This window comes from Stegodyphus dumicola, chromosome 11, assembly GCF_044657685.1.
Source record: "Stegodyphus dumicola isolate Sdum_Otavi_A_Nest chromosome 11, ASM4465768v1".
Lineage (NCBI taxonomy): Eukaryota > Metazoa > Arthropoda > Arachnida > Araneae > Eresidae > Stegodyphus > Stegodyphus dumicola.
The window spans coordinates 18,968,746-18,981,024 of NC_140778.1; the positions used below are offsets into that span (position 1 = coordinate 18,968,746).

The 12,279-nt window shown below is 34.4% G+C and overlaps 1 protein-coding gene across 1 annotated transcript in view; it reads right to left on the reverse strand.

Annotated features, from left to right (window-relative positions):
• Positions 1 to 3,196: 3,196 nt before the first annotated feature.
• The window catches only part of LOC146993821 (uncharacterized), a 79,359-nt gene continuing 70,276 nt past the window's right edge, over positions 3,197 to 12,279 (reverse strand). The window contains exon 5 of the mRNA XM_085826251.1: positions 3,197 to 3,385. Coding sequence (XP_085682377.1) covers positions 3,197 to 3,385 — 189 coding nt within the window. The remainder of the gene's footprint in view (positions 3,386 to 12,279) is intronic.

Consider the following 12,279-nt stretch of genomic DNA (forward strand, 5'->3'; position numbering starts at 1 on the left):
ACATTTGGTGGTAAAAGTTTGAAAAGTGAAACGAACATTTATAGTGAACAGACACAAAATCGCAAAACGAAAACAATAGTCCTTCAGGGACAAAGCCCCTTTGGACTAAAGAAAAAAGAACTATCAGGGGAATCAATTAAAATTCATGGATTATTTTTTTAATCTACTATATATGTCACGTTATACGAATTTGCCTGTAAAACTTAGTAAATACGATATAAAGCTTTGTATTAAAAATACCAAGAAATGCAAATTAACAGAAATAAAGAGATATAAACTTGCAAATGCATAATGCAGAATACATAAATATCAAGAAAAACGCATTAAATGAAAACCTGTAAATATAAAATGTTAAGAATTAAATTATGATTAAAAATAGCTATGCCACACGACTCAATGATCAATAAACCTGAAATACAATGAAAATAAGCAAATACCTTTTAGAGCTGAAATAGAAATAATCGAAAATTTTAAATATTCAATATGTAGTCTAAACATATTTTGAAACTATGCAATTGTATAATTTTAAATAACACAAAAATTTCGAACATCCGAAAATATTTTACCCTCGCTGCTTGGGGGAAGGCTTGGAAAATGGACATCATGATGTTTTCTGTCCTTAGGTGTAGTCAAAGGATTGTAAAGTGTATCCACGTAAATTGGAGAGCGAAACGAATCGAAAACAGTGAGTCGTTGATATCGAGCTAGGCCGCGACCTTCCTGAAGACCTCTCGACATGTTTATCTCAACGACAGAATAAAGCCGTTACGCACATCACATGAAAATGTTGTGACCGCAGTTTCCATGTATCACATTTAAAGAAATTCAATAATGAAGATCTGCACGAATGTAGGTATGTTTCCCGCATTGTGGAAAAACAACGGTACCTGGAACCATAAATTTCTAATGACGTAGTCTTCCATCCGAACATGGACATCCAGAAATCCGAACTTTGAATTTCGAATTCTTTTTACCTCAATCATATTTTTTAAAATTTAACGAACTGTTGATTAGCAAACTCAGGACTAACAAAGCGAGTAGTGGCAACACTGCAATTAATAAAGCATTTTATCTCCAACGCGTCAAAGTGTCCATCGGAAAAAAGCCATCTTAATAACAAAACTGAATATTTATCTGATGAACTGAGAAAAGACTGAAAAGAAAAATTGCGTGAGGCGCTATTGCATTGCGTGAGGCGTAAATGCAAAGAAAATAATCCTTAATAGTAAAGCTAAAATGATAAAAAGTAAATGGGTTAGTGTGAGTGAGTATAACAGCGGACCGGTGTACTTCGAGCTCAGTGACAGAGCAGAAAACCTTAACAAACCCTCTTGGGGGGACCGTGAAAATCTGAAATATTTCCGGTAGTTTTTAATTAATTAGTTTTTTACAAGGTAGGTGGTTATAACGAGCGTCATGTGCAATAAATTATTATCGTCCAAGTTTTTACATTGTTGAAATGCCTTTGCAAATTTGTTTTGGAATACTTTGTGAATTATGCCTACGATGTACTCAAACTAAAAAGACTCATAACCTGAAATTCAGATTAATATTGTAGTTTATGGTCTGACATAGTAACCCATAACTTGAGTTAACATCACAACCTGAATGAACCCCAAATCAATAATAATCTGAAATTAGAGTTTAAATTCGCAAAGAGGAATTAACTCCTAAACGTTTTAAAAATTATAAAAACTCTTAACAGGTGTTTAATTTCACGTGCCTTTTCATTGATTTACATGTACTCTTTGGTGCCTTTCGCCGACAGCTCGCTTTCCAGTTGTCGCTCATAGAATTGCGTAGTTAAAACGTAGGCAATCAATTAATAATTTAATATTTATTTTTAATTGAACTGTGTTATCGGATTATTATTCGAGGTTTATGTCTCTATATTTAATTATTCTGCGTTCACGGTTACATTTGTATAAACTGAGAGTAGACGGACTTAATAAAAAAGGTATTAAACATGAAACTTCTCGTTCAGCTTTGTCGCCATTTGATTAACGGCCAATAAGGCATGAAAATCCTTTCATATAGTTGCCTTTTTTTGTTGAGTAAAGGCTAATTCTGCTCGGACTAATGGTCGTAGTCCAGTAGATCTAACTGAGATAAGCCTTTCATATTTCCAAAAAGTTAACGCTATGTCTCAGAGTCACATTGTATAAAGAAAGATATTCGAGCGTGTAAAAATAGCTGTCATAATAGATCGTCATTCACAATTAAATGTCTTCGACAATTGAAGGTCTTAACCAAATCCTTACAATGTTAAGCTAGTTAAGTTATCCACCACTCATTCATTACTAGCCAAAAATTGGCTTTTCGAGAAAGATTTGAAATTACATCTACATCCTACGATATTTGCAGACAATTACTTTATTTTTATATTAATGTTTTATGCTCACATAAAAACCGGTGGGAATTCAATCGTCCAAATTTAAAAAGCTTTATATGAAATTTAATAAATAAAGAAAAAAGGGAGAAATATTTTAATATTAATTGTAATTAGTTGCAGGTAACTCGAAATAAGGATAAACTCGAAATTTCACAATTCAAGAACAAAATTAAAAATCGGCAATCTAGAAATTTCTCTTTTAATACATTTTGACATAAAATACATTTTACAAACAGTTTAAATTTAACATTTTGCGCTATTATCTGAATTCGCAGGAGTAAGAAATGAGAAAGGTCCGCACTGATAAGACTTTATCATGGATAGCTCAATTCCCTCTAGAAAAGATGGTTTGGTTTGGTTTATTGAGATTACGGCAAAGCACACTAGGGCTATCTGCCTAAGGGGAGGGGTGCTATCGGCAATGCTCATCTGTTTCTTGAAGAATTTCTCACCATAAATCTTGAAATCGAAAGTGTATTAAATTCTATACTCGTTACTTCCTTGTCATCCAAGTTTGATAACCTTGAAACCTTGTCTCCCGGACATTTTCTCATAGGGAGGCCTTTAACTTCAATACCTGTATCCCAGCTTATTATTGGTATGTTATAGGTATTTTAGGGCATATGCTCATGCATCCCGGGGCACACGGTCAGGAAAGGATATCCCGGGGCACACGGTCAGGAAAGGATATATAGGGGCACTGCAGGCCTTAGCCCACTAGGGCTGTTAAGTCAAGCCACTGAGTTTAGTTTATAGGTATTTATTGAGATACTGGAAAATAGTCTCAAAATAGAAAAAAAATAACTAAATACAAGGTCTGTCTCGAAAGTAATGCGCTCTATTTTCTCTTGCCACAGCCATCCGTCGCACAGCATTGCTGCGTTGGGCAGCAAGAGGCCAAGGTTGTTCAACAGAGTTAGCCCCATCACCACTCTTGGCTGTTCTTTTATTTCTCGCATACATTTTTCTTAAATTCTGCCAACCGTAGATAATCTAATCAACAATATTATAAATCAATATTAAAAGTTTGAAAGCATAGCCACAAACTGCTTACGAGGCAAAATTAGGAAATGTTTTAAGTGACATATTTCATTAACTGGAACACAATTAGATGCAGTTTTTAGAACTTCGTTCAAAACAGTAAAATTTAAAATAATTATATAATTATTATTACCTGATAAAATGTAAATGTTAAATATCAGTATTATACGAGTATAATAACCATCATTCTTTTCTGGGTTGACTAATTAAGTATGGCAAGGAGTTACCATTCCCACACTTAATCATTTTGTTCAAAACGTTCAAAGCTTGTTCAAAATTTGTTCATTTAGTATACAAGTTTCAAATCATCAAAAATTATTTAGAAAAATAAAAACATGTTTCATTGTTAGGTTTTATTGTTATAATTCAACTATCATTAGTAGTATTTTCATTCCAAATGATTAGCTAATGCGCGAGTTTATAAAGTCCATGTGATTCCTTTTATTGTATGACTTAATAAACAGTACCATTCGTTTTATGATGAGAAAAGTGAAGAAGAAAAAAAGATATTACATTAGCGCTTTTTCCTATGCTTTGCTTTCACTACTTTTAATTACATTGTTAATTCTATACTTCAATTAGATATAGTGTTATCTGAGATCATTGATATCACTAATTCAATTAGTTCTCCAGATTCAAAAACTAAGCACAAAAATGGTACAAATTGGAAAATAAAATTGCTTACTATTCCGATGAAGACGATCTGCGATCATCATTCAAGCGCATTCTTTCTTCACTTGTTTTTGTAACCTTTTAGTCGATATCCATATAATGTGATGTCGCTGAATTTCGGCAATTAGATCACTGTCTTCCGCTCATATCGTCAGCCATGTTATTTATTTAACTTAGCGCCCTTCTGTTGCTGCCGATGATGATTATTTGAAATACTCTCCTGATTGGTTGGTTCCATGTGCCGACTAGCTCAGTTTAGCGAGAATTTTAGATCTTTCAAGTTGTGAAGAAAAACTGGTCTATCCAAGCCTGCTGGCTGTGTCGGTTGTTCCAAATGCCTTCCTTATCTGAGAAAAACCCCATTGTTTGATGCTTTGGTTGTATATTCTGGTTTACAGCGGGAATTAATTCCGCTCTTACCAGAGCTTATCACGGAATCCCACGAGGGGCCTCACACATACGGGCTCAGCAAATTGGGCCTCCCTAAAGTTGTGTACCTTAAGATTAAACTACCGACTAAACGCAGCTTTTACAAGATTTTGACAGGTTTAGAGTCGGTAATAAATAACGCAACCAATAATTTGCGATTAAATTTCGCCGTACTTTAAAAGGCAATCAAAATCAAAGCGAAACCTCCTTGTGAACGGTGTTTAAACTATATGTAGCGGCAACAGGTTTCGAAAGAACTAGGATGTAAAAATTGGATATTTTTTTTTTTTTTTTTTTTTTTTTTTGGTACGGAAACTGGATATAACACGTTAACGCTCAAATTACTTTAAAATGAGAATTTTTGAAAAATACTTTTAAATTACATTTCGTATACCATAAATAAAGCAATTATGAAGTTTTATTTGCTTACCATAACTAGGAGTTCAGATAGTATGTGACCTATAAATAGATCGCTGGTTTCTTCTGGTAATAAAAGAACAAGCAATTTGAAATATTTAAAGGTGATATAGTGGAAAACATTTCACAAATTATGTTACATCGCATTTTGTACCAAATGTAGGAAATCTTTCCTTACATTTTTTAAAGGGCATTTTCTTTGTTTTTACCTTTTACCTGTAACATAGTCTTTTCTATCTAAACGTACAGAATCTTTTGGTCTTGATAACATCCACCTTTTACCTGTAACATAGTCTTTTCTATCTAAACGTACAGAATCTTTTGGTCTTGATAACATCCCCAAAAGTTTTCCAGTGCTTATCTTAGAATTTATTCCGAGCTTGAGGTACGCCAAAAGCGATATATTTTCGGATTTCTTTCATACTTTTCTTCTCAGAATTTGTTAAATGGAACAGAATATACGTATTTACGACAGCCATCTCACTAACTCTTGTAAATATTGGTCAGTACCATTTTTGCCACGGATTTGAATTGTTTGTTTTTCTAACAGCCAGTCGTGCTGATGAGCACCACCCATATCATTTTGATATTGAGCTATAGTACTAGGTTACAAAATTAGTGTTTTTACTTTCAAACCTTTTTGATACATTGACACTTAGGTTAGAGCCTCTATGTAATCAAAGTTTGTTGCTGCTGTTACACACTTGTTATCCTTCCATTTAATTACAGTTATTTTGTTCCTTTCGTCGAAAAAGTTGTCATAAGTACCACGATTTTTGCTTCCTAATGTCTTATCAGCCACTAAAGGGCAAGAAGCAGTTCTGTTGTCTGAATCCTTCTGTTTCTAATGCAACAGCAGATGATAAGAACGAAAAAAATATTGTCAGAAATTTGATGAAGCTATTGGGATGAATTACTGGTTGCAGGACTTTTTTTTCACCACTCGTGTTCAAAGCGGTTCGTTCGAAGTATTCTCAAAACTCTCCGTACCACAATAAAATCAAAATTATAACAGTAGCCTACTCCACGCATAACTCAAAATTTACCGTAGGGGTTTGGAGTTAAGAAATTATTTTAAAACATGATGACAGTAATATCTAATCATCACTTTATTATTTTTTTTATACTCTTATGCCGGCCTGTCGCTGTAAAGCACTCGACATTGCCGGCTCTATGACTAATTGCTTAATGCTTAAATGCTAATTGCTTATGATTATATTAGCCCAGTTGGGCTTTAATAATCTATATTGATCTAATCACATAAAAACAATCAGAATGTCAACTATCACATAGTTCCCAGCCGGGAAAACGGAGCGCGTAAGGAAAAGAGGGCCCATCGGCCATAATGACAAAGTCCAATCATCGAAGTAACTTGACTCACACCCCTGAGACAAGAGTAATAATGACGCGTATGGAGTTAAAGACAGAAATTTATAGAAAATTCCAAATTTTTGAAAACAGTGATTAATGTTCTTACTTTAAATGTCCTGTCTGATTTCTGCATTCATGCATAATTATAGTTGGCAAAATGGATTAGAGATTTAAATTCTAAATATTTATTTCGAGGCATTGCATTTTTTACTATCAGTACCATAAGATTTTCTTCCTTTGACCAGTAATCACGTCAACTACATAAAGTAAGGTAGCCGGAGAAAATCAAGAAACCAATAAAACCTTTCATCTCATCATTTGTAACGGGAAACTCTGTCTTATCATGTTTTTGTTTCATTTATTATAAACATGTGCCACATGTGCAATGAAACCAGACAATGACAAGAAGTGATTCAAAGATACCATTCTCATTGAGCAGGCAAAAAGTAACTGATTCATAATTAGATCACCGGGCGTTAACCGGATAATTTCAAACTGCATTTCTGGAAAACAACAAAGGGTAGACGCAATTTAAATGCAAAACCCAACAGTAAAAACAAGGAAATGGCAAATTATTCCAAAGCCACCACTAAATATAGGCAAGCAGGTTTATTTAAAAGAAAACTAAAATATTATATCTAAACATTGTAATTATCCGTCATCTTAAAATACATATATCGCAAGAGTATATGAAAAAACTAGTAAGTATGAAACTTGTATCAAATTTAGGTGCTGCCTCGTATCCATTAGCTAAATATTTAGTTTCTAGATTTTCCACTCTATTAGACAATAACATTTACATCATAAAAAATTCAATAGAGTTTGAAATAAAGGTTAAAAACATTTCTCCTAGTAATTTACTCATGGTTCCTTTTGATGTAAAATCATTATTCACCAATGTCCCAGTGGAGGGTGCATTAAGATGTCTAGAAACCAGACTTCGCGAATTTCATTTCTCTTGCATCGAAATTGATGAGCTAATTTCTCTCACTCAACTCTGTTTGAAGCAAACACATTTTGTTTTCCAAAATAAATATTACAAGCAAACTGAGGGATTAGCCATGGGAAGCCCCCTCAGTCCCATCCTGGCTGATATCTACATGCATTATTATGAATCAAAATTGTTTGAAACTTTAAACTTCCCGGCATGGTTCCGCTACGTAGACGATACTTTTACCCTGTTTGAAGGTAATAAAGATGATTTAAATAAAGTTCTTTCAACAATGAATTCTATTGATCCTGCTATTCAGTTCACTTTTGAACTTGAGACTTGCAATTCTCTTCCGTTTCTCGACATTCTGGTCACACGTAACACATCCAACTTCAGTACTACAGTTTACCGTAAACCTTCATCGGTTTGCCTTCCACCACACTTTAAATCGTCATCCGACTAAACAAAAGTTAACTTCATTTTATTCCTATGTTTTCCGTGCTCTTCAAGTTTGCTCCTCCAAACTAGCCCTCGATGAAGAACTAAATTATTTAAAAGCAATAGCTATTGACAGGGGCTTTTCACCCAACATTATTAATCAAGCAGTTATAAAATTCTCATCTGAACACACTAAAAGCCACACTCTTATTTTAGGAGATTATAAAAATTCTGTTGTCATTCCCTTCTTTCCATCAATTAGCTATAAAGTTGCACATATTTTGCAGAAATTTAACTTTCGGGTTGTTTATTCTCCCATCAGTAAAACTGGGACTTCTATACTCAAGGACCCCATTCCGGATATGAATTCCTGGGGTATTTATAGGATTCCTTGCCAGTGTGGTTTAATTTACATTGGCCAAACTAAGAGAGCCTTAAAATTTCGCGTCAAGGAACATGAGGCATATGTTAGAAAAAAGGAAACACAGAAGTCTTCTGTTGCTCAACATTGTTGGTCCGAAAATCATACTTTCAATTTTTCTGCTGCTAAAATTATTCAAAAAACATCTTCCATTGGAGAACTGGATTTTCTAGAAGTATTTCACATTCATAAAAATCTTTCTGTTCTAGTTAACGATCCTAATTCCAATCCAAATTTGCCTTCGGCTTTTAGAGAAATTATGTTTTAGTTCTGGTTTCGCCAACAGATGGCGCCACTTGCTTATTCTTGTCCAGGCTTTCTTATCTTATCTAATCATTATTTCCTATCTTGTTCATTTGCGGTTTTGCAGCTGAAGATGGTGGTTCGGTAAAACCATCGAAACTAGTCCTGTGAAAATTTTGTAAATATAACGCTGATTTTTGTTGTTTGACTTCTGAATTAGTATTTATCTAGTTTGTTTAGAAATAATAAAATCTTGGCGTCTTTTGGGGTACCAAGAAAAAAGTTGCCTCTCCTTTGAAGTACATCTCAGTGTATTAGCATCCTTATTCCTTCATGACTTTTACAAGTTTCTTCTGTATCTATTTCTGAATATTGTCGGGAATTGAAGTAAGCGTACGATGTGTGGGCTTGTAGCAGCTATGGGCTTCGTTAGGCAAGTGGAAAGCTTTTTATCGCTTCATAATGCAACACTGCTTTGATCGTGAATACTATACTCCAAGCTAAGAGCGATACGCGGTTTTGAGTCCATTAGATAAAAAGGGAGTATTGGAAAAAGAAACCCATTTGGGTTGGTCTCTTTCTTATAAGGTCCATGGTTCCGGCTCTCTGATCTAATGTCGATGCGACACATGACAATGGAAGCTCCGAACTAATGATCCCTGGCTGGGAGTAAAGGTGAAGGTGGGCAAGAGGGCGTGACCATTGTCACGTAAGAAGCAGCAGTTCTGTTGCATTTCATTTGATTGGTCCGCGAAGCCTGCAGGTTAGTGTGCACTGTCACGTGATGAGGAGAAATTATCTGGATGTTGCATACTTCTTGAATTGCTAAAACAAAATACAAGAAAGTTCAAACTAAGAGAAAGTTAGGCTATGTACAATATTTACATTATTAAAAATCGTGTGAAGTTTCAGAAAAGACTCTTAGCAACTACTGTATCCATATAAGGAGAGTTATGTTCCCGTGCGTTCCGGACACTTAAAGTAGTTTGGTGCCGAAAGTAAGTCGTGGTACACAATATCGAAGATGACGAAAACTCTCTGCCACAGACATAACGACCGAAAATATTTCCACAACCACTATTTCAATACGAGTCAAAAAATTGGCTTTGCGAGAAAACTTTAAAAATATTAAAGACAACGGAAAATTCTTATTTTAGATAGAAGCTGTTTAAAAACACCAATTTTATTTCTGTAGTGTTGATTATTGATATATTATACGTACCTTTGTTAGAGGTATGTATTAGAATGTATTAAATTAGGAATGAAATAGGCTCGCAGTTAATAATAATAATAGAAAAAGTAAAGAGCTCATTCACTACAGTATGGTTTTATTGACTCTTAGTTGCTAACGTCAGGAACTGTCATTCTGCAAGAATCCTTTTCAAAATAAATGTGCTTGATTTATACTCTAAAATCGAAGTCGCTCCAAGCATTTGAAACTTGCATATCATTATCGTTGGCAATCATTTGTTTTTTAGTTTTCTATTAGCCATCTATTACCTACCAATTAAGAATTTAATGACTCTTATAGCGGTCATTTCGTAAAGGTGAGAAGCAAACATTCAATCTTACTCTTCAGTGAATGAAACTCATATTGATACCACTGTTAATGTGGTTACATTTTATATTTGCAAATATTGACCGTTATTTTTTATTTTAAGCCCTTTCCTACGTTGTACTGGTCATGTTCCCGACAGAAAAAAACTTCTCAATAGCTAAAGAGAAACAAAATGTTTCAGTGCTCGAAAATTTGTATTCAAGTTTCGAATTCGGTATATCGTAAGCGTTAACCAAGCCATACGAGTTGAATTGATCTAGAAAAGACGCAGTCCATAAAATAGAGAAGAGGAATTAAGGACTATCGCTAAATTAAATTATAATTTTGATTTACATATTTAAAATCATAATTTTGATATATATTTTTTATCTCATAATTTTGATTTACATATTTTTAATCTTACATATGACATTTTATTCCTTCTGCACTAATGCTTATGCTAAAAAGGCTCTTCTGCTGCCCAGCCTGTTTCTGAAGAGGTGGCGCATGTTTAAGAAAGAGTTCAGAATACTGAGGTACATCCGGATTAGCTTCCCTCTTTAGATGCGCTTTGCATTGCGTTGTGTTTAACGATCTTAGTTTGAAGCGTAACTACTGATTGTACTCTGTACCACTGTGAAGAGTTGTACAGCTTTTTTGTGGAAAGTTCCAGAATTATGAAGTGTTTCTTTTGGTAAAATGGATTTTATCAACTTATCATCGAATCTGTGTGTATTCAATCTATTACGAAAACCCCTATTTTGTGTATTCAATATATTACACACGTAACAATGTCTTATCAGAAGATCAATTCAATTATCATTTCAGTCACTGAAATGAAGATTATTAAATCTTACATTTTAGTGACTGAAAGTTATATTGATACCACCGTTAATGTGGTTGCATTATATTTGCAAATATTGATTTTTATTTTTTATTTTAAGCACTTTTCTGCGTTGTACGGGTCACGTTCTCGACCACAAAGGTGTGCGCCTTATATGCCGAATATAAGAATGATAGATTTAAAACTAAGGAAAAATGAGCATAAGAAATGTGTTTTCTAACGTGTACATGAATGTTGTTGCTTAGGAATTTCTAGGACACAATTCGTAACGTTTTCTTTTACGATAAGTCATTTCGTTGCTCCTTTCAGCAATGTACGTTCATTCCTTTTGTATATTAATTATTGTGATATTTGTGTTCCAATTACGTCTGAAGCTTTTACCAATACAAAACATTCTTGCTGCAGCAAGATTTCCATTTTTTTCACAAACTGAATGATTTTGCATTTGAAACCGACACTACGTTTATTTCGCTTAGCAGGAATATCTTTACTATTAAGAGGAACACTAGATCAACTGTATTTCTGCTAAAACAAATGCGGTTTTCTAAAGACATTGGTGTTAACTTCGAAATGAGAACTTCGAAAACACCAGAGTATGGCCACAGTAAGAGAAAACATCAGATTCCTAACTCTGCGAACTCATTGAGTCGGAAGTACATTCGTAGCTTAATTTAAGAGCCATCAGGCTTGCGCTACTGCAAGGTCCGGAAGTGGTGGCCATTGCATTATGAAAGCACTAAATAAGGGGGGGGGTAATCAGTACTGCCTCATATGAAGGGACCGACAGTTACAACCCTGCTTTCTCCGCGATTCAAACCCGGGCCCATCGCTACGGCAGTCAGTGTTATTAACCATTATAACGGCTGACTGCTTTCAAATCCCAAATTATTTCCCCCTTTTTTAGAAACCTTTTAAATAACTTTCTTGTGCACATTTGCATTGAATTTCCCCACACACATATTATATTACATTATTCCCCATGTCGTTGGTCAATTTAGTACAACACTGTTCGAAAGGCTTCAAAAATCTTCGAATGAACGACTTCAAAAGATAACAGTATTTCATATATACCCTTCAGGTTTCTTTGTAACAAAAATGGTGCGCGTTATATTGAGAATGTACCAACAAATTAGAAAATGCAGTGTGATTTAACAGGTCCGCATTACATTCGATAACTTTGTTCACATTCTTAACCTTCCAGCACGCGCGTATGCGCAAAATTTAAGACAAATTCAGTTTTTAATGCATATTTTTCGCATATCGAAGCTGAGACGTCTGAAGGTTATTTTTTATTCCTCCCTTCTACCCTTCTCCGCATCATGGAATGTGCCACAGGAAGTCATTTGACTTTTTTTTAACTGGGCTTTTGTGCTACGTGGAAGTTTTTTACCATATGTTGCCACACGCGCGTGGTCGTCTTTTAAAATTGGGAAAATATTTTTTTCTCAAATATTTTGCAATTTTGTGTTATTAATCGCCTTGCATTATTTTAATGTGAATTCATTTGGGTCTGCAAATTTTATATCGGTTTTCATGGAAAAAA